At 46.4% G+C, this 22,839-nt stretch overlaps 1 protein-coding gene across 1 annotated transcript in view; it reads left to right on the top strand.

Annotated features, from left to right (window-relative positions):
* Positions 1 to 2,342: 2,342 nt before the first annotated feature.
* LOC126413290 (uncharacterized) overlaps positions 2,343 to 22,839 on the top strand; it is a 280,583-nt gene continuing 260,086 nt past the window's right edge. The window contains exons 1-2 of the mRNA XM_050083191.1: positions 2,343 to 2,642; positions 8,096 to 8,273. Of these exons, the coding sequence (XP_049939148.1) occupies positions 2,343 to 2,642; positions 8,096 to 8,273 (478 nt within the window). The remainder of the gene's footprint in view (positions 2,643 to 8,095; positions 8,274 to 22,839) is intronic.

Here is a 22,839-nt window from a genome sequence, read left to right as displayed (position 1 = left end):
AATCAGTACCCAGAACAACCACCTCTGGCCGTAATAACGGCCTTGATACACCTGGGCATTGGGTCAAACAGAGCTTGGATGGCGTGTACAGGTACAGCTGCCCATGCAGCTTCAACACAATACCACGGTTCATCAAGAGTAGTTAAAAAAATGGCTCTGAGCACTATGGGACTTAACTGCTGAGGTCATCAGTCCCCTAGAACTTAGAACTACGTAAACCTAACTAACCTAAGGACATCACACACATCCATGCCGGAGGCAGGATTCGAAGCTGCGACCGTAGCGGTCGCGTGGCTCCAGACTGTAGCGCCTAGAACCGCTCGGCCACTCCGGACGAGTAGTGACTGGCGTATTGTGACGAGCCACTCGCTCGGCCACCATTGACCAGACGTTTTCAAATGGTGAGAGATCTGGAGAATGTGCTGGCCAGGGTAGCAATGGAACATTTTCTGTATCCAGAAAGGCCCGTATAGGACCTGCAACATGCGGTCGTGCATTATCCCGCTGAAATGTAGGGTTTCGCAGGGGTCGAATGAAGGGCAGAGCCAGGGGTCGTAACACATCTGAAATGTAACGTCCACTGTTCAAAGTGCCGTCAATGTGAACAAGAGGTGACCGAGACGTGTAACCAATGGCACCCCATACCGTCACGCCTGGTGATACGCCAGTATGCCGATGACGAATACACGCCTCCAATGTGCGTTCACCGCGATGTCGCCAAACACAGATGCGACCATCATGATGCTGTAAACAGAACATGGATTCATCCGAAAAAAATGACGTTTTTTCCATTCGTGCACCCAGGTTCGTCGTTGAGTACACCATTGCAGGCGCTCCTGTCTGTGATGCAGCGTCAAGTGTAACCGCAGCCATGGTCTCCGAGCTGATAGTCCGTGCTGCTACAAACGTCGTCGAACTGTTCGTACAGATGGTTGTTGTCTTGCAAATGCCCCATCTGTTGACTCAGGGATCGAGACTTGGCTGCACGTCTCCATTACTGCCATGCGGTTAAGATGCTTGTCATCTCGACTGCTAGTGATACGAGGCCGTTGGGATCCTGCACGGCGTTCCGTATTACCCTCCTGAACCCACCGATTCCATATTCTGCTAACATATGATCTCGACCAACGCGAGCAGCGATTTCGCGATACGATAAACCGCAATCGCGATGGGCTACAATCCGACCTTTATCAAAGTCGGAAACGTGATGGTACGCATTTCTCCTCCTTACACGAGGCATCAGAACAATGTTTCACCAGGCAACGCCGGTCAACTGCTGTTTGTGTATGAGAAATCGGTTGGAAACTTTCCTCATGTCAGCACATTGTAGGTGTCGCCACCGGCGCCAACCTTGTGTGAATGCTCTGAAAAGCTAATCATTTGCATATCACAGCATCTTCTTCCTGTCGGTTAAATTTCGGATCTGTAGCACGTCATCTTCGTGGTGTACCAATTTTAATGGCCAGTAATGTAGTAGAGAAAAACACACACACTCTATTTGAAGTGTGTGGATGATCGTCAAGAAACGGTGACAAAGAATTGCACCGTTGACAGAGTGGTACAGGAAACAGCGGGAATGGAAAGTGGCTGGACCGTAAATAGAAAATGCAAAACTTTCTATCTAGAACGGTAGAACAGATTGTAAAATTGTCTGACCCTCAGAAGTTCTTCAAATTACAATGAGGGGTCAGAAAACAGTATAACATAAATAATGATGACGAGAAAGACATGCAAGAATGAAGTCTTAGTCGAGGACACGACATCTCAAAATGCACCTCACCAAAAGCCGACACCCTGAAGTAATATTGTACAATCATTTAACAAGACGACAGTATATAAATGATAATATTCCATTCCAGGCTACCCAGTGCCCACTGCTGACCTCAGCCGACAGTAAATGAGAACAGGAAATCAGTCACTGCCAGTAGTAAGGACAGATCAAAAATACAGAACACAAAATAAACAACAGAATACTGATCCTCAGAGTTTCACAGTAGGCCCCGCAGCGGCCTCGCCGTAGTTAGAGTGTGACCTTGTGCACAGTCCAAATTGACTAAGACAGACACATTCGTTTGCACGACAAAGATTTGCGCTGAACACCGCCAGCATGGCGTCCTTTACCCATTGTAGACAAACAACAACTTTTATCCCGAATACATCGCGTTCTCTGGGTCTGTGAAGCCAAGCAGCGTCCACTCGTTTAGAGCAGAACCGGTGCACACGTGTTGACATCAAGCCGAGAGCCCAGACTGCACCGGCTGTCTCCTGATGACCGTGGCTGTCCCGTCGTCCGAAGGGGGAGCAGCAGCACCACCACCCCCACCACCGCAAGCGGCAGCCCCATGAGCCAGCCGGGCCAGAGCCGAGGTAGGCCGGCGCGGCCCGCCGCCATTGGCGGCCCCCAGCGCTGGCTCCAGGTTGCCGCTTCCTTCACTCAGCACCGCCTCGCTCTCTGCTCTTACACGTGGCCACACCTAGCCTGCCCTAGCTCACAGCACACCAGCCAGCTGCAGTTCGCTGGGACCGAAAGCGAGCTTATGACTTGCCTCAACACCACAGGGAGAAAGGCGTTCGTGGAGCAATGCAAGTGGCACTGTGTTATCTTTAGTGAAGATTTCCGTTTTACTGGTAAAGAAGGTGCTGTGAGGAGCACTGCTCTATGGTACCACTTTACAGATACAGTTGTTTCTCACTGCACCATTCCTTCACTGCGTAAGTCTCCCTTGAGGCAACGAGCGCTGCCTTTGCGCCCTCAAGAGTTCTTCCGCCGTCTCTTACGCGTGCCCCAGCAGCTATTTTTTGCAGCAGCAGCAGCAGTCAGAATACGTCAGAGAAGGTCGCGGGCAGGATTTGATAATGTAGTTTCCTCTACGGCCTCTTGGTATGCGGGAGGTATTTTATTTCTATGCTGCCCTCCGATTTCCTTTTCTTGGCTGCGGAAGAGCTTTGCTCCACCTGACAACCGGAGAACGCGCCCTCCACGTGTGAGATTGCCACAAGTTCCTGTACGCAAGTTGGGCGGCTGCTGACTCGCGTCACACGATAATCGACATCCCTAGTAAAAATACTGGTGGATCTATGTGCCGTTAATAATGGTTATAATTTCGTATGGCTCAATGGCTGGTGCAATCCTTTGAACTGGAACCCATTTCGGCGACTTGCGTGTCCCTAACCTACTACAGTTATCCAACTGGAGAAAGGGGACCTATAGTTTAACGTGCAATCCGAACCGTGTCTCGTTTTTGATAAATCTCTACATCATTCAGAGGTGAATATTAAGTTAAAATCCACGACCTTTCGATTTCCAGGCACGCACGTTACTGCTAGACCGCTAGGCCTGACTTGCCAACCGAATGAAAAGGACTATGTGCAGAAGGAAAAAAGTGTCTCGTGTCAATCGTGCTGGAAGAATAGGAAGGGGACAAAATGCAAAGTAAGAGAGGAGTTTTAGGCCGACAGTATTACTGTTTTCTTCACATGGCCATCTACCACAGTCACAATCGTATATCACTTACTCTTGATTTTTCATCTTAAGTTTATTGCAGTTAAGAAGAGTACTTTTTTATCAGGTGCGTTTCTCTTTTATTTATAAAGCATCTTCAGTTGTCACTCAGGAAATATTACATACGTAATGTATCTACATTTTAGTATTTGAAGTTAAAAACTATTTCTTTATAATATTGGTGAACAAATTAGTTATGGTGCTTTTACCTCACGTTTCGGACTTCAAAATATATAAACAAGAGGAAAAAACACCATAAGTAAATTGTACTTCAGTTTTATCAAGAAATACTGTTTTTAACCTATAAGTACCAAAATGTAGAGACATATTGTGTATGTTATATTTTCAGAACAACCACAAAAAATTCTTTATAAATAAAAGCGACCCTTGTCTGATGGAAAAATGCTCAAATTGCAGTAAGCATAAGACGAAAAATCAACGATATAATAGTAATATGTACGCCTTGACGGCATTTCCTTATATCTTCGAACTGGATGCACCCTACCTCGGAAATAGTGTGGGAATCATGCGATACGCTGCGAGCAATGATGATGGTAGGGGGCGCTGCGGAAGTACTGAGCGGTGAGATGGGAATTTGGCCTGGACGGGAGGTGTGCTCGGATAGCCGAAGCTGTTAAGGCGAGCCGGCCGCTATGACCGAGCGGTTCTAGGCGCCTCAGTCGAATCCTGCCTCGGGCATGGATGTATATGGTGTCCTTAGGTTGGTTAGGTTCAGTTCTAAGTTCTAGGGGACTGATGACCTCAGATGTTAAGTCCCATAGTGCTCAGAGCCATTTGAACCATTTCTGTTGAGGTAACCTCTCGCGTGGGAAATTCAGATTCGAGTGCCGATCCGGCTCAAATTTTTGGTCACAGCCATTGAATTATGTCTCTTTCTTCACGAATAATACAATTGTAGAATCAGGTAACTAATCGCATCGCATCACAGGTTTAGTGAATCCCTACTATTATTATATCAAACAATTATTATGTGTCATGCAGTCTCTTATTACAGTTTCTTTATTTTCCACTTTGCAGTCATGTACGCCTGAACTTGGGATTAAATTTACACGATAGCGGTCTCGATTTTGAATCAGTAAAACTATTTACAACACGACCAGTTAATTATCTGACTGTATTGTGAAGCTCAGTAGCTGACGTCCTTCCAAGAAAATCATATGCAATAACACAATCATTTTTTTTCTTTTGCATAGTTAAAGTGATAACTTCGAATAAAAGTTCTTGTATTTTTTAAAGACGACAATCGCTCTCGAAACCAGTCCTGAACATGTCGCGAATTCTATGGGGTCGAACCAAATATTATTATTTTACTGAAATAATTAAAGGCGCTTCAGTCTGGAACCGCGTGACCGCTGCGGTCGCAGGTTCGAATCCTGCCTCGGGCATGGATGTGTGTGATGTCCTTAGGTTAGTTAGGTTTAATTAGTTCTAAATTCTAGGCGACTGATGACCTAAGAAGTTAAGTCGCATAGTGTTCAGAGCCAAATAATTAAAAATGGATGACCGACACAAAAACTGATAAATCCCAATTATGATTGGGTGGCTTTAAAAAAGACTTCCTAGCCTTTATTTTGAGCAAACTGTAATTGAATGCTCTCCCATAACTCGTAAACATTAAAACATCGTCACGATAACCACCTGCTTGAATGAAACATATATCCGCTATGGAGCAAGTTGATTGCTGACTTGAAAGGTTCTGTTTTCAGTTGGGTCTCTCTCTGCGCCACTTCCAGCCTGTTGCGTTATCTGGTTGACAATGGTTAAGTTCTACGACGGCTCGCCTTGCTCTGAGCGGGGAATGAGAGATGCGAAATGCGAGCAAGGCGGCACAGCTGACCGGCGTTCACCTCACTACGTAACACGTCGGCGCATTTCGACACTGAAGGTTCTCACCATCGCGATGCGATGTTGAAACCATCTTACGCCTAGTAGCCAGCATAATGCAAAAATGCCCGTCCTACTTGACACTTGTTCTCTTCCGTCCCCTTCGGCACCACCAACACGACTCGCACTCACACACTAGGTTGCATCCTCTTCACCACCTGTTGGGCCTGACCACATACATGCACGAGCAACGTCTCGCTCGGCGTCCCAGCACACACCGAAGTGCCTTACATCGAGCTACCAGCGAGCTCTTTTACACTGAGTCGATCTCTTCCCCGGCGTACCGCGAAAGTTGCCATGTGCGTGTTGTAAGGCTCCATCCCCTCTCGCCTATATTTCTATGTAAGTTAATGGTCACGAATTTAATTGAAAGTAAGTGGAAATTACAAAATTAGGATGAAAAACCAATCCAGATATAAACGAGGAGAGGTTAGGAGCTGTGACCGTGTGCGTAGCACCCATCTCATCTCCCTGTTCGAATCTTTTAATAGTAGTATGACAATATTCATTTTCATCAATAGCGAGATGTGCCTGTTTTGTATTCAATAGCGAAGAAATAGCCCTTATAATTACAACAACCAATTCCAACCCTTATAAGCTTCAGTTGCCATTTACACTCGTCACTGCTTTCACAATACTATTTTAACTCTGGTTAGTACCATTCTCCAAATTTCTCGTGCAAAATACAATATCTTAAACGACACATCCTATAGAACGATTACTGTTTGTTTTTATGCACACGTGATTGAATACTTCCGAATGCAATTTCTTTAACGACTTCTTATTACTGTCTTTTCACCTGAATTCCTTAATGTCCTTACTCTTATCACATTTCCACTTCTTATCTACTGCCTACGTTTATTTCATTTCAGTCTTCACAATTTCCCACTCCAGATTCTGCTACCTCCACCTGTAACCTGATTTACTGATTCGCTCCACTAACACTCGATTTTTTGTACATATTCATGCTCAAACTAAAAAACTCGCACCATTAGCTAATGCCTGTCTCGTAAAGAACTTGGCTCCCACTCGATGTGGTACATGTACAATATCCAGCCATCCAACTGACCAGATCGAGTTCTTCATCTCACCAGTCAAACTATTGGTATAAACTTTTGAAGGTATTGTCTGAAGCCCTCTTCCCCCACACTAACAGAATGACCCACTCTCCAAGAATGTTCTTCAAAAATTTTTCTGCCTAATCTTGAATTTGGGCAGTTTGTCTTCAATATCTACAGCACGCTGGATTCTTCTGAGTCATCAGTTTTCAGATCCGTTCCACAGCTCCCCAATGTGCAATTATCTCCTACACACAAGGCAACAAGTCTGAGATCGGATCCCTTTGACTGGAAGCCCCAGAAAGACCCCGCAGAGTTGTGGCCCACAGACTGCAAGGAGCACATTACGTGTTCCGTACAGGCTGAATCAGAACTCCGCCGACAAACTTTCAGAGGTTGTTCAGAGATATTTTCTGTGTATTCTCGTACGAGGAGCCCACGACTTACATCTTCAACTACATAGATACTGTGCAAGTCAAAGTACGGCGCGTGGCAGAGCGCACCCTGTAGCACTACCAGTCATTTCCTTTGCTGTTCCACTCGAAAATAGAGCGAGGGAAAAACGATTGTCTATATGGCTTCGTATCATGCTTAATTTCGCGTATCTTCGTGATCTCAATGCTCAGTGTACGTTGGCGGCAGTAGAATCGTTCTGCAGTCAGCTTCAAATGCCGGTTCTCTAAATTTTCACAATAGTGTTCCTGAAAAAGGAAGTCTCCTGCCCTCCATGGATTCCCATTTACATTCCCGAAGCCTCTCCATAACACGTGTGTGTTGATCGAACCTACTGGTAACAAATGTAGCAGCCCGCCTGTGAATTGCGTCGATGTCCCAAAAACTCGAGCAGCTCTCGAGAGTAGGTCGCATTAGCGTCCTGTATGCGGTCTCCTCTACAGATGAACCACGCTCTCCTACCTGGAAGTCTCCCAATACACCGAAGTCGACCATTCACCTTCCCTAATACAGCTCTCACACGCTCTTTCCACTTCATATCGCTTTGCAACGTTACGCCCAGATATTTAAGCGACATGACTGTGTCAAGCTCAACACTACTAACGCTGTATCCGAATATGTTTTTCCTACTCATCCGCACTAACTTTCTACGTTTAGAGCTAGCTTCCATTCATCATACCAACTAGAAAGTTTGTCTGAGTCATCTTATATCCTCCTACAGTTACTCAGCTTCGATACCTTCTCGTACACCACAGCGTCATCAGGAACAAGTGCAGATTGCTGTCCGCCCTTTCCGCCAGGTCATTCATGGACATAGAAAATAACAGCAGTCATATCACACTTCCCTGGGACACTCCTCAGACAACCACTCGCCATCGAGGACAACATGCTGTTGTATTACTTAGGGAGTCATCGGGCCACTCACATGCCTGGGAACCTGTTCCACATGCTCCTACCTGCGTTTACAGTGTGCTACCCGCTCCTCGTGGCTGACCGGACGCTTCGGTGTTCTGCCGCAGGCGTGGCGGGGTCTGCGCGGCGGCGGCCGACCACGGCGCCGGCGATGACGCCGACTTCTGCGGGGGCGGCGGCAGCGGCGGCTGCGGGGGCGGTGACGGGCACGGGGCTGGCGCGCGCGGGCAGCGGCCGCTGGCGGCGCTCCGGGGGCGGCTGGGGCGCGCTGCACGACGGCGGGCCCGCCTCGCTGCCCCCGGGCACGCCCCCGCAGCCGCAGCCGCTGCCCGAGACCGAGCAGGAGTGCGCCGAGGTGTTCCAGGAGCGCATCCGCGCCGCGCACGGCCGCCAGCTGCTGCCGCTCGTCGAGGACCTCGCCGACTGGATCAACAAGACGCTCGGTGAGTCCAGCGACTGGCTGGCTGTGGGCAGCCAAAACTCGCACCAACTCATAGCCGCGTAGAGGGCCCTACGCGCGAGCGGCGGATTGCGTAGATACGTCGCACGGGCGACCGGTTGCTTCGTAGACTGGACGTGTGTGCGCAAACTGCAGCGGCAGGTCGCTGGTCGCACGGGAATCCTGGGCAATCGGGCGGTCCGCATGCGAGTCGTGCACGCAATATGGCTGCCTAGACGGTTACCAGCGGTGTGTGGAAGTATGGCCACACCTCTCTTCTGTAGTTACCGGGGCTATTCGGAAGTGAGATCCGATGGGGTGTGACATGGAAACCACAGTGAAAATCCGATGAAGCTCTGCACACATGTGTTGGGCAGTGTCTCTAGTATGCCCGTCGATCGCGTCAGTTCTGAGTGCACATGAGCTCGTAAAGATGCCTAGAGCAATAGTGTTTCCCGCAAAGTACGAGGGCGTGCTGTGAGATTTCGCCTGATGCCACGCAGCCCACATAACCCAAGTGCCATTCGTTTCCTTCTGCATGACAATTCTCGGCCGCGCTCTCAAGGGGCAATAACGACGCTCCTGCAGCATTTTCGATGGGAGGTGTCTGATCACCCGCAATAGAGCCCGCAGTTGACTCTCCCTGAGTTTCGTCTCTGCTAACTATGAAGACAACGTTCTGGCAGAGACAACGAGCTGTAGACCAGCGTAGAGAATTGGCAGCAAGCACAGGCGGCTTGCTTCTACGACGAGTGTATCGGAACGTTGGTACAACACTTCACAAATGTCTAAATCGGAACGGCGACTATGTAGAGAAGTAGTTGGAAGGTGTAGCTAACTGTTGCAAATATAACAGTTTTTATTTTCACAGCGGTTTCCATTTTCCGACCGATCGTTTTGTTTCGTTTCCCTTCGCCCACCTTGAGTGAGGAACTTACGTTATAACTCATTGTAACCTGGGGAACACGAACTATTCTGAGAAGTGAAGTGGGCGCCAGAATTACGATTACATTCGGAAGTAATACAAAATACGAAGGGCGTTTGAAAAGTCCTTGCAAAGTCCGAGAGATGGCACCACCCGCACGTATCGAGGTCATGTTTAGTTAGTAGGATCTTTGGAAAGAACGCACACCAAGTTTCAGCCATATTGGTGTACTTCTTTGTGTTTGGCATTCGTGTGAATCAAGGAAGTCGACTGATTGTCAAAAAATGGACGAAAAAGAATTTCGTGTGGTGATTAAACATTACTTTATGAAAGGCAAAACACCTCAGGACACTAAAGAGAAGCTTGATAAAAATTACGGTGACTCTGCACCTTCGATTAGAACAGTTTATAAGTGGTTTCAAAATTTTCCGAGTGGCCATATGGGCACTTGTGGTGATGAACGTTATGGGCGCCCTGTGAAGGTTACGACATCAGAAATCATTGATAAAATCCATGATATGGTGACGGATGACAGAAGAGTTAAGGTGCGTGAGGTTGCTAGTGCTGTGGGCATCTGGAATGAACGGGTACATAAAATTTTACATAAACATTTAGACATGAGAAAGCTATCCGCAAGATGGGTTCCGCGATTGCTCACGCATGACCAAAAACGGAATGGTGTGAAGTGTTGCAACGATGGTTTGCAGCTGTTCAGGAAGAAACCGCAGGACTTTAAGCATCGTTTCGTCACTGTGGATGAAACATGGATGCATTACTATACTCCTGAGACCAAACAACAATCTAAACAATGGGTTACCAAGGGAGAATCTGCACCAAAAAAGGAGAAGTCCATTCCTTCGGCCGGAAAGGTTATGGCGACTGTCTTTTGGGATTCTAAAGGGATAATCCTCTTTGGCTATCTAGAAAAGGGTAAAACTATTGCAGGTGCATATTATTCATAATTATTGGACCGTTTGAAAACTGAGCTGCAAGAAAAATGCCGGCGATTGGACCGCAAAAAAGTCCTTTTCAATCACGACAATGCACCAGCAGGCACCTCAGCAGTTGTGGTTGCAAAATTATTGGATATAGGATCCCAACTCTTTCACATCCCCACTATTCTCCAGACTTGGCTTTCTCAGACTACTATTTGTTCCCCAATTTGAACAAATGGCTGGCGGCACAAAGATTTTATTCAAACGAGGAGGTGATTGCAGCAACTAATAGCTATTTTGCAGACTTGGACAGTTCCTATTATTCGGAAGGGATCAACAAATTAGGACAGCGTTGGACTGAGTGCATAAGTCTAAAAGGAGACTATGTCGAAAAATAAAAAAAAGGTTTAACCCAAGCACGTAAGTAGTTTTTATTTTTGCTCGTAAGTAGTTTTTATTTTTGCACGGACTTTTCAAACGTCCCCCGTACACCCTCCGATTTTAATGTGATTACCATTTTCAAGCTTGTGCTATAGAAATAAAAATGATGGGACGTTCATAATAACAGTCACGATGCAGTTGGTTCCGTCTTACGATTTTGAGTTATTTATGAAATAATTATCCTCATTATTATAATTTTTAGCTTCTAAACAGAATACAGTAACGTTAAGAGGACATTTTAATTTAAATGTTCAGGACAAATCTGTTATACAGTTGCACTCTAGTTGCTTTTCATTTATATAATCTAACTCTCATTTATGCGATTTATACGAGTCCTCCCTCGGGCATGGGTGCCTGTGTTTATCCTTAGGATAATTTAGGTTAAGTAGTGTGTAAGCTTAGGGACTGATGACCTTAGTAGTTGAGTCCCCTAAGATTTCACGCACACACATTTGATGCAATTTATAACTTGAACTGCGATAATCTTACGATCAGTGCTGCTGCTGGCAACACGCTCTGCAGAAACACGGAGCAAACAGTGCGAGCGGCTGCAGGCCGTCTGACACGCGGCGGCCCGCCGCGACCCGTCGCTCACGTGTCAGTCTTATACAGTACCGACACTCACCCACTCGGCACGATAACAATGAGACGGCGGACGTTTGTCGCAAGGACTTGACCACTCGTGTTGCGCACGTGCACAGGACGCCGTCGTTTCTTCGTGTCCCCGTCTCCTCCGATAGGTGCAGCTTGCTGTCGCACGGGTCGTTCGTTGAGCAATGTGATTTTCTCTCTTTTTATTTGTTATGGTTGCAAGAGCAACTCTTCTATTCGTTGTGTGATGCTGAACAGTGAACGAAGAAAGTTCGTGAAAAGTTATTATTAGAAATGTTCGATGTCGCTCAATTGCTCGTGGGATTTCAGAACGAGGTCAGTCGAGAAAAAGGGTTTGCATGTTAGGTATCTGCTTAAATGATTAAAAATTTAGTGGAACCTAACCGATCAACCCATGACTATCGAAAGAATTGCTTTGCTTTGGATACAAACGAAATTACTATTGTAAGTTTGCCAAGACTGGTCGGTTGATTTCGGAGAGATGACCAAATCTGTCAGTGAGGTCATCGGTCTCAGATTAGAGAAGGATGGGGAAGGAAGTCGGCCGTGCCCTTTGAAAGGAACCATCCGTGCATTTGCCTGAAGACCTAAATCAGGACGTCCGGACGCGGGTTTGAACCGTCGTTCTCTCGAATACGAGTTCAGTGTGCTAACCACTGCGCCCCCTCGCTCGGCACAAGTTTGCCAAGGAAACGTACAAGAAAAAAGAAGCTGGAAGATCTCTGGTGAGAAATTGCTCTAAGGATGAGTGAATTAACAAAGTAAATTCACTTGCTGAGGGTGCAGTACGTCGTCATGTTTACATTTATGTCGCAGGAAGGATCACCTCTCATTCAGCAAATTGTTGATTACACTTCAGGAAGCAGGTTACTATAAATGATAGCCGTACATTATTTTCAGTCCTGCACTACCTGGGCTCCAACTGTTTTCATTTCTCCGCTTGATGGACATAACGACGAATCTGATCAAAAAACGTAGTAACAGATAATTATAAGCTCAGCGATCTGTTCCTCATAGTTAAAACACAACGAACAACTGCTAAATTAACGACGCGCGAGCGAACGGTGTGTGAGAAGGATGAGTGTCGGTAAATCTCCATTATCAACTCTCATTTCTCGAATTTTCTCATTGTGCCCACTTCGCGGGACGTATTAATGCGTTGTCCGACTCTTCCAGGAACGTACTCTCGGAAACTCAACACGAAATCTCTCAGCGGTGCACAACGGCTCTCTTGTAGCGTTTGCCACTGGAGTGTGTTAAGCTCCTGCACAACGCTCTCACCCGACTGGACGATCCCGTGACGAAATGCAGCGCTTAATGTCGCACCTTGTCTCTCTCTCTCTCCTGTTAATCGAAACACGCTAATTTGACATTCAACTTCTTTATGTTTTTGCTATTTGTGTGACACAAGTTCTTTTACATCTACGACGGTGTGCTGACAAAGAATGCCTCCGATTATCTGTAAACACTTACAGGTTTTTAAATAAAGCAAACATTATTAACATTATACATCCTGTTGGGTTGGCAGAAGTGCCAACACCGTGTTACTAGAGGAGGCCGAAATGCACGCGAGTTAGCTCACGCAGGCTGGCGTGAGGAGGGAAGAACTATACTGACGTGAGGTCTGGAACATGACAAGGAATTAGAATTCAGAAAGCGGACGGAATTACTTTGATACTTAACTTTAATCCATTAATGATGAACGTCGCTCTTGACGGTGCATGATTCACAATATCAATATCAATAGTAACTGAATATGGCGCCTTGCTATGGCGCCTTGCTAGGTCGTAGCAAATGACGTAGCTGAAGGCTATGCTAAACTGTCGTCTCTGCAAATGAGAGCGTATGTAGTCAGTGAACCATCGCTAGCAAAGTCGGCTGTACAACTGGGGCGAGTGCTAGGGAGTTTAGACTAGACCTGCCGTGGGGCGGCGCTCGGTTTGCAATCACTGATAGTGGCAACACGCGGGTCCGACGTATACTAACGGACCGCGGCGGATTTAAAGGCTACCACCTAGCAAGTGCGGTGTCTGGCTGTGACACCACACATCCTTTTTCTTCATGTCTGCTTAGTTGCAGCTTTCTGCCGGTAGAAGGCTGCGAATTGTAGCGGTGTGTAACGTAATTACGTGTGTGCGTGCTGTGCTCGAGTTCACACTCCGCCCACACACGGAGCACGGAGCAGCCTCTGGCAGGCCACGCCACACACGAACGCTGCGACCCCTGCCACAGCACGGCGCCCCGGGTTCAGCTTCTGTCATCCATCGTGCGCCATGCAGTCCCGATTTTCAGTTGTTCTCAAATCTTAAAAAAACTCCTTCGAGGACTTCACTTCGATAGAGATGGAGCAGTGCGAGCAGAAATGAGGTTGTGACTCTGCAACAAAGTCATTTTCAGTTACGGTAGCAACAAACTGGACTCTCGTTAAGAGAAACATTTTCGTCGCCGGGGTGACTATGTTGAGAAATAAACATGTAAACCTGAAGAAAGAAGATGTACAATGAAACTTCCTGGCAGATTAAAACTGTGTGCCCGACCGAGACTCGAACTCGGGACCTTTGCCTTTCGCGGGCAAGTGCTCTACCATCTGATCTACCGAAGCACGACTCACGCCCGGTACTCACAGCTTTACTTCTGCCAGTACCTCGTCTCCTACCTTCCAAACTTTACAGAAGCTCTCCTGCGAACCTTGCAGAACTAGCACTCCTGAAAGACAGGATATTGCAGAGACATGGCCTGGGGGAAGTTTCCAGAATGAGATTTTCACTCTGCAGCGGAGTGTGCGCTGATATGAAACTTCCTGGCAGATTAAAACTGTGTGCCCGACCGAGACTCGAACTCGGGACCTTTGCCTTTCGCGGGCAAGTGCTCTACCATCTGATCTACCGAAGCACGACTCACGCCCGGTACTCACAGCTTTACTTCTACCAGTATCTCGTCTCCTACCTTCCAAACTTTACAGAAGATGTACAATGTTAGTAACGTTTGTTTTATTTACAAAGCTTTAAGAGTTTTCACATAAAAAGAAAGCGTATGCATGACTTTTCAGCACGCCCTCGATTTAATCACATCCCCGAGTAGACAGCAGGCTGGCAGTAGTAACATTTCCGCTATTCAGCCCTTGGATAAAACAAGTAAAAATGAACTCCTTGATCAACGATAAACTTTGACCGGAAGCCTGATGTGATGTTGTTTAGTTGTATGGTATTGGATCTTGTGAACATAGTGGTGCTGTGCGCTCCTTTTTTAGATAAGGGATTTGGTTGCAGATGGAACTGGAGAAGGATGTGGGATGAATATTAAAGAATGTCAAGAGACGAGACGTAGGCGGTGGCAGGCGGCCGTAGCGTTGCAGTTACGTGGATTGCAGCTTTCGTTTGGAATGGAAGAGACAGGGCAAAGTCTAAGTGATAGGACACAGATACAAATCTCAGGAATGATTTGATGGTGGCGAACGCGGTCGAAATGATGTGAGGAAGCTGGGACACGGTGGCAGAGGCCAGGGGCCGCAAGGATGTGTGTGACTCAGTGGGCCTTTGGGATCCGTTTTTGCGGAAGGCGTAGAATTGACGAAGGTATTCCACTCGTTTGAAGGTATGGGGGAGCTCTGTCAGCTGGTACGGGATACGGGTGGCCAAGGAGGGAGGAGGCAGCGTGCACGAGTACACAGGCTGTATAAGAACATGTGCCACAAGCTTTAGGGATTTATTCTTGATGTTAAAACATTACAAAAGTTCGTGTGAACATGGGTCCGAAAATCCTTCGTTTGGCAGGTATGAAACGATTCATTATTTATGGCAAAAAAATTATAGTTTACCAAATAAACTTACAAAAATTGTTGGAACTGACCACCTCCTGCTTCCGCGAATGTCCGGAGCCTGCGTTCCATACTCCTCATGTGTATCGTATTTGGTTAAGTCGATTATGGATACGCTGCTTCAGAACACCGACATTGAGTACAAGAGTTGAGTACACCATTGATTTTAACAGTTTCCGAAAGAAAAAATCCGTTGGATTTAAATACAGCAGGTCATCCAATGGAACCCCGTCGACCAATCTAGCTGTTCGGGAACTGGTTAAGGAGATACTGGCTAACTATCCGTGTAAAATGAGGTGAAGGACCATCGTACATAAACTACGTTCGTTGAATGACGTGTGGAGGTACATCATCAAGTAAATAAAGTAACTCGTGTCTGATAAACTGCCGACACGTTTTTCTAGGAAGACGTTACGGAAAGAAGTGGAGGCCATAGACCTGATCGTGAATGATTCCACTCGATATGTTGAGGCCGAACCTCTGTTAATGTCAGTCTTGTGGCACTTCATCAGAGTTTTCTTAAGCCCATACTTCATTGTTGTCATGATTGGAGAACCAATTACGTGAAAAGCCAGCTTCATCAGCGAATAAAGTACTCGCCAAGAACTGCAGAAACACAGCACAGTGTCCTAACATGCGTTGAAGAAAGTTATTCTTGGCTGAAAATCTGTCTCATTTGATTTTTACACCCGTTAAGGCGATGCGGGTACAGTAGAGTTTCGTTCTGAATCTTGCAGAATGTCATGCGATTAACACCTTCCCTTCTGGTTATCCTCCTTGTTCCACAATCTGAGGGACCTATTCTTGAAACTCAGCATTCGTACATTGTGTGGTATTCCATCACCTGGAACTCTCTCCTCAAATGAGTCTCTAGCGCAGGTGTTTGTGGAGTCGTACAAACATCCGTGGGTCAGGTGACTGACAGCCTACAAGGGTAACGTTCAGCATGAAGTTGACGTGCTGCGCCCATGTTCAGATCTGCTTGGCCGTACACACGGTGCATATCCGTCACTTAACACAATAAATATATCGTTGTGATGCCTTGTGGTGGAAGTTACTCTAAGAGAGAACAGACGACAACCAGAGAAAACAAAACAAATGCCATGACCGACTGTAAACAAGAAAGTGAATAATAAACGCGCGTTTGAGGTAAATTACACAACCAGGTTACTCTACAGGGAATGTCTTTCATATACCCCCAAACAAAAAGATTTTTATAGACATGAGTTTTTTGTAATCTTTGATGTCAACAATAAATTGTCAAAGTTTCTAACTCAAGTTTTTATTTACCTTGTATATTGAGAGAAAATCACAATTTAAAGCCAGCAATCATCGTATTACAAAGGCTTACATACAGGCGCACGTACCTATCTGCATTCACATATTAATCACTGTATGTTGTTGGCACCTTGTCGTTTGCTTTTGCACTGTGTGATAACTAATTATTTCTTCGTTAGTATCACGCTTGTTTGATCGAAATTTCAGACATTGTGAGAGTGGACGACCTAGGGCTAATATTTAGTGCTTAATATGTGAGTGCAGTCATCTGAAAATGGTCATGTGTAAATGAAAAGAATTATGGCTTTAGCAAAGACATAAATATAAAATAGGTATTGCTGGCGTTTATTTTTAAATTTCTCCAAGAATGTGCCCACTACGGTCGTATAAGTTCAAAGTAATGTACAAAATTATTGAGTGGATGGATTCCTAGGATTTGAAGAGAGTGCAAAAACTTCGTAAGGATGGAAGATGGAATGAATGAGGGTGTTTCGAGACTGGAATAATAAAAAATAGAGAAAAGTGAAGGTGCTGGTATTAATGCTTCAGGTGTTCTATATAGTCTCCCCTCATCTGACTACAACGAACAGAAACTTCATACAGCCACGTGAAATTGTCAGAGAAGTCCTCCTTTGGAATATTCTTCCACTCGCACGTCACATTGGCTTCAACCTTTGTGCGAATTTCAGCACTTTGTCGTTTCGTGGTAGGTTCGTATTGACAGCGCGAAGTCTCGCCGCCGTTTCTAGAAAAGATTTGCCCACGTTCTGCAGTTCAGTCAAGTCCTGGCGCCGCTGCTTTTGTTCGCGAGTGAACGCGTACGGAGCAAACACTGCATACACTTTCCACTTCTTAGAACATTCTGTAGAATGTCTGTAACGCTTGATTTAGATATGTTGGTCCATTGAGATTTGTGACGCAACAACGTTGACACACTGCTTAACACTGCCTGCTCACAGCTGACTGGTCGTACGCACATTTGAGGTTCACAGTTGCTAGTTCACACTGCCACCGCAGTTAATGCACTGACGTCGCTTATACGCCAGGAATAAAATGAGTCTCGGATTTCTTCATATAATGGTTGTTGGATTTATATCAGGGCATTGACCTTTGTGCAATTTATCAGTAACTGATAGAAACCAGTGACGGTTTGAGAGTTTTTCTTCACGTCAACCATTTGCCACGTGCAGTGAGGCGACAAAAGCCACGGAGTACCTCCTAATATCGTGTCGGACCTCCTTTTTCCCGGGGCAGTGCGCCAACTAGACGTGCAGTGGACTCCCTAACAACCCTACCACAACAAAGGTCAAAATTTTAATAACGATTGTGGTGTTGCTCACGCTGCTAGATACTGCATTTTCGGGCAACAACAGTCATATTATGTGCCAGGTGTCATTAGAGCACAGTTAATAAAGTCATTTCATGTAATAATGAAAAAAACTAGGCACTCATCTTTTCGCGTTTCCCACGCTGGTCTCGTCGTAAAATCATGGCTCAATCGTTGAAACTCTAGGTGGTTATGATTCCAAGCTCGAATGCAAAGAGGCCTGCCTAGGTTTTATTCTACTATATTCTAAAGTTTTGTAGATGCACTTCTCAAATAATTCTTGAAGATTACACTTTTGAAGGACAATGGTGATGTAAAAAAAAGCAATCAGCACCCCGAATTTAAGTTACACTTCCTTTTAATTGTAATATCACGTAAACACAAAACATCACTTCACAATACAAAACATACTTGAAAACATCTTCCTCACAGTCACTGTTAAAGTTCACATTTTATAAGCTGACTACGTTTTGCGTCTTTCCAACATGACGTCCAGCACTTGACTTTTTCAAGGTCCGACTCTCTAACAAGTTAACAACAAACTAACAATCGCTTACGCGCCCAAAAATCAGAGTTACAAGTACGTCAAAGATCATAGTGACAAAAGAAAGAATACACATAAGAATAATATCATTGCAATATAAACATATCGATGTATCAAAAGTGAAATCAAATCTGAATGTTGTCTCAGAAATATGTTAAGTAGTTAAAGAAACACAGTAGAATATTACTGGTATCGAGAGGTTCAGGTGAGGTGCCGTAATGGTTGCGTAATTCAAGTACCATTACAACTCAAAAAGTCGTCGGAAGTCCGCTGCAAAAATATTGAGCACTGCTGCCGCTATAGCCGTCCAGAATTGCGAAAATGTTGCTGGTGCGGGATTTTGTGCACGAACTAACCTCTCGATTGTGTCCCAAAAACGTTCGATAGGATTCGTGACGGGCGATGTGGGTGGGCGAATCACTCTCTCAAGTTGTCCGGAATGTTCTTCAGAGCAATCGCGAACAACTGTGGTCCGACGACATCCGCAAAAATTCCATTGTTGGTTTGGAACATGAAGTCCACGAGTGGCTGGAGATGACCTCCAAGTAACCGAACACAACCATTTCCAGGCAATGATCGGTTCAGCTGGACGAGCGGACCCAGTCCGTTCCACGTAAACACAGCCCACACCATTATGGAGCCACTGCCAGCTTGCACAGTGCCTCGACAGGTTGGGTCCACAGTTTCATGGGTTCGCACCACACACTATATCAGCCGTGAGCTCTTACCAGCTGAAGTCGGGACTCAACTGGCTACGCCACGGTTTACCAGTCGTCTGGCGTCCAACCGATTTGGTCCCGAGCCCAGGACAGGCGCTGGAGGCGATGTCGTGCAATTAGCACGACTGCCGCCGTGGCCCGTTAACGACACATTTCGCCGCACTGTCCGGACGGTTAAGTTCGTCGTACGTCCCACATTAATTTCTGCAATTATTTCACACAGTGTTGCTCGTTTGTAAGCACTGAGAACTCTACGCAAATGGGGCTGCTCTCGGTTCGTTAAGTGACGGCCATCGTCCACTGCGTTGCCCGTGGTGAAAGGCAATGCCTGGAATTTGGTGTTCTGGGCACACTATTGATCCTGTGGATCTCGGAATGTTCTATTCCCTGACGAGTTCCGAAATAGGATGTCCCATGCGTCTAGCTGTAATTACCATTCCACGTTCACTGTCTGTTAATTCCCCTCGTGCGACCGTAATCATGTCGGAAACCTTCTCGCTGGAACCAGTTGGGTACAAATGACAGCTGTGCCCTTTTGTTTGTTGTGCGCGCCACACTGCCGCCGTCTGTACGCTAGCCCACGGATTTTGTTACCTCGGATATGTCCGTGATGTCGCTGTCCCATGAACTTTGTTACCTCAGTATATGTACACCATTTGATATGTAAGTGATATCAGTCTTATTCTTAGGTCGTGGGATAGTAGATTTTTAACTGTATTGTTGCGCAATCAGCCTTCTCGTTAGCGAAATGTGACAGAGAGAAGTTGGGAGCGGAGTCGCTTCGGCGGGAGGTTTTGCTGTTAGCGGTAAGGCACGTTGCTGTTTGAGCAGTGTCAGTGCGGTGTTTGGGGGGGAGCGAGCGACGTGCTGACCGTGAAGCCCACCCTGCAGGGAAACCCCGGGCGTCAGCGGCGGCCCGTCGATAGCCGCGCCCGCCTCTCCCCAGCCCCAGCGGCTCTCTGCCGTCCAACTTCCTGCACAAACAAGCTGCTCAGCACCCAGTCTGAAGCTCACATACACTAATGTTCCAAAAACAGCTGTTTCAGGGTACCGTCTTGTATTTTCTCAGATACATAAATTCTGCAACCATTGCGTGCTAGAATAGTAGTCACAGTAATACCGAGCGATACTCTTAACGACTATCGACAATTATTCATAATTACGGGCGCTGTCGTACATACCGTTAAAGAACTGTTGAAAACGCAACAGAAACCTCATACAGCACCCACGTGCCTTTAGGCTCGATGCACACAGTGGAGAGCCGCGCTGGCTCGCGTCGTTAGAAGCCGTTCAGTAAATACACGACGACATCGCGACGATAATCGCGCAGCATTGTAAATGCTCGTGTCATGTGTCTTTAAAAAATTAAAAGAAACTATATTTAACACTTTTTTAAAACTTTGTGTATGTAGTTACTTAACGCGGCATTACAATGCGAAATTGTTTTCGACCTTGATGTACGTCCGTATGCTGTTACAAGTGTCACGAATGTTGATCAATTCAGTGTCAGTATTCGAGCGTGTTGTTGCGCTCCGCCGTAAAATGTCATATACGAAGTCTGCTACTAAGTAAACGACATCGATGCTGCAAATTTGTTTGAAAAAGTTGTCCGGCGGGAGTCTCCTCCGAAGTGGCGTCCATTAAAGCTCCTGCACGCCCAGTACTCGTTTCGTTCGCTACTTACAACACGTCGTTTTCCGCCAGCCTGAAGAGTAGTTGTGTTGTTTATGCCTGCCGGTGGACCGCAGCAATATCTCTAGTGGAATGAATTTCCACTCTACAGCAGAGTATGCGCTAGTTTCAAACTTGCTGTGTTCCAGGCCAGCAATCGAAACTGGGACCTCCGTCTTGTGCGAAGAAGCGCTCTACCGACTGACCTACCCACTTCTGCAGCATTTTGTACACGTAGATGTGCTTCTCACACCGTCTTCCTGTTTTTCACTCGCCTCCCATTACTCGTCCTAAGTTCGTATGTCGTTTTTCTTATGAAATTCGTTGACACTCCGCCTGCAGCGTGGGCACAAAAATAAAGAAGAGTGCTGGGATTACTAAGAAGCCATTAATCGTCAGACATCTTTCGCTCACGGAGCGCGTCAAGTTTCATCGAGATGGTCGCCTGAGTGGCAGTGGACGTGCCGTGCGCTACAGACGCGTTCTCCCGTGCTCGTGGAGGCTAAAACGGCTCAGCCCACGAGCAGCGGCGCCGAGAACAACCTGCTGAAATTTTCTGAGCACTGGGAGAAACGACTGCACGCGTCTGTCCGTTCAAATGGGTCCTATTTCGAATCGCGGGCAGATTAGCGTTTTGTATATTTGTGAGGGCATTATGTCGGAGTTAACTGAATTCGAACGTCAACAAATTGTTGGAGCCCTAAGATGGGTGCACCCATGACCAAGGGAGGCGAAGTGTTTTGTCTTTTAATAGTCACCGTATCGAAGAGTCGTACCGTATACAAGGATAGCGGAAAAGCACCATCTGCCAAGTCACAACCCGGAAGGAACTGCGTGTTGAGTGAGCGTGACGGACAGTCACTGAAGAAGATTGTGACGAAAAATAAGAGGGCGACAGTTGCAAAATTCATTCCGGAACTGAATTTGGCACTCGCGAACCCTGTCAACAGTAAAACAACACGAAGAGAGTTCCAGAAGCAGGGAATTGAAGGGCGAGCTTCAGTTTGAAAACGACTCGTAGAGTGATGCAGGTGCCTGTAACAGGAAACATGGTGCCGAAGCCACAAAACCTGGCCTATGGAGCAATGGAAGAGCGTCATTGGGTCTCGTTACACACGTTTTTAACTTGTGGCCGAGTTTACGCACCCGAGAGTTAAACATGGCGGCGGTTCGATGTGTCCAGTGGGCCCCGCTGGCACTCTACGAGGTGGCACGACTGCCGAGGACTATGTCGACATTCGGCTGAGTAGGTCCGTCCTGTGGTAAAGTGTTCCCCAGTGACGATCCTGCGTTCCAAGACAACAGGGACCTCGTTCAGACAGTCAGCAACGTCCAGGACTGGTTTTGTGAGCAAGAGTTTAAATTGTCGCATCTCCCCTAGACACTACAGTCGCCAGATCTGAATATCATTGAGCCTTCGTGGTCTACCTCGCAGAAAAGGCAGCACAATCGCCATCCTTCTCCATCATCGTTACCTCAACTTGTCATTATTCTGCAGAGGGAATGGTACAGGGACAGACGACGAGAAGGTGTTTTGAATGCCAACGATTTACCTACAAATCTTTCTGTTCCCTACCTATACTGTATTACGCATGGTATGTATTCCGTTTTGGGTGTGCCCGTATTTTTGTCCGCCGCGCACACGAGTGTATATACGGGGTGTCTCTCTTATTAGTCGCCAGTGCATTCTGTCTGGTATTTCGATAGATACTTGCAATTTATTTTAGCGAGGTGTTGATAGAATCACAGCAGACAAATACTGGTCGTCACGTCTTTCATTCGACACCCAGACTCAATGCAAAGCGGCGATATTTCTCGTTGCAGACAAAGCGTTTTCTAAAATGGAATTTTACATGCCCATTCGACAGAGTGGTCCCAAATTAGTCTAGTGCAGTATTCGTTTTATCGATGTGTATTAACAGGGGCAGTAAAACACGGAGCATCAGCAGCAGTCTTATCAGCCACAACACCGCTCTGTCCAGCGCCGGTTTCTGCCGCCTCGCAGCAGTTCTGCTCAGCCGCTGCTATTATTCTTCGTGTTTTACTGTTCCCGTTAACACATATCGATAAATCGAATGACGCACTAGAGTGATTTCGGACCGCTCTATCGCGTGGACACATAAAATTACGATTTCAAAATGCTTCTGTTTGTAATGGGAAACAAACCGGTGCTTTCCGTCGACGCTGGGCATCGCATGTGAGACACGATGAGGAGGTTTCGTTTGGGCTGACTCAAGCTACACGTTGCAAAAACGAAACTGTGTATATCTAAGAAAACACCAAAGAATGTGAACCTGACGA

This window comes from Schistocerca serialis, chromosome 7 (assembly GCF_023864345.2).
Source record: "Schistocerca serialis cubense isolate TAMUIC-IGC-003099 chromosome 7, iqSchSeri2.2, whole genome shotgun sequence".
NCBI classification, from domain to species: domain Eukaryota; kingdom Metazoa; phylum Arthropoda; class Insecta; order Orthoptera; family Acrididae; genus Schistocerca; species Schistocerca serialis.
The sequence above is the reverse complement of the archived record's forward strand: the minus strand, read 5'-3'. Positions and strand labels throughout refer to the sequence as shown.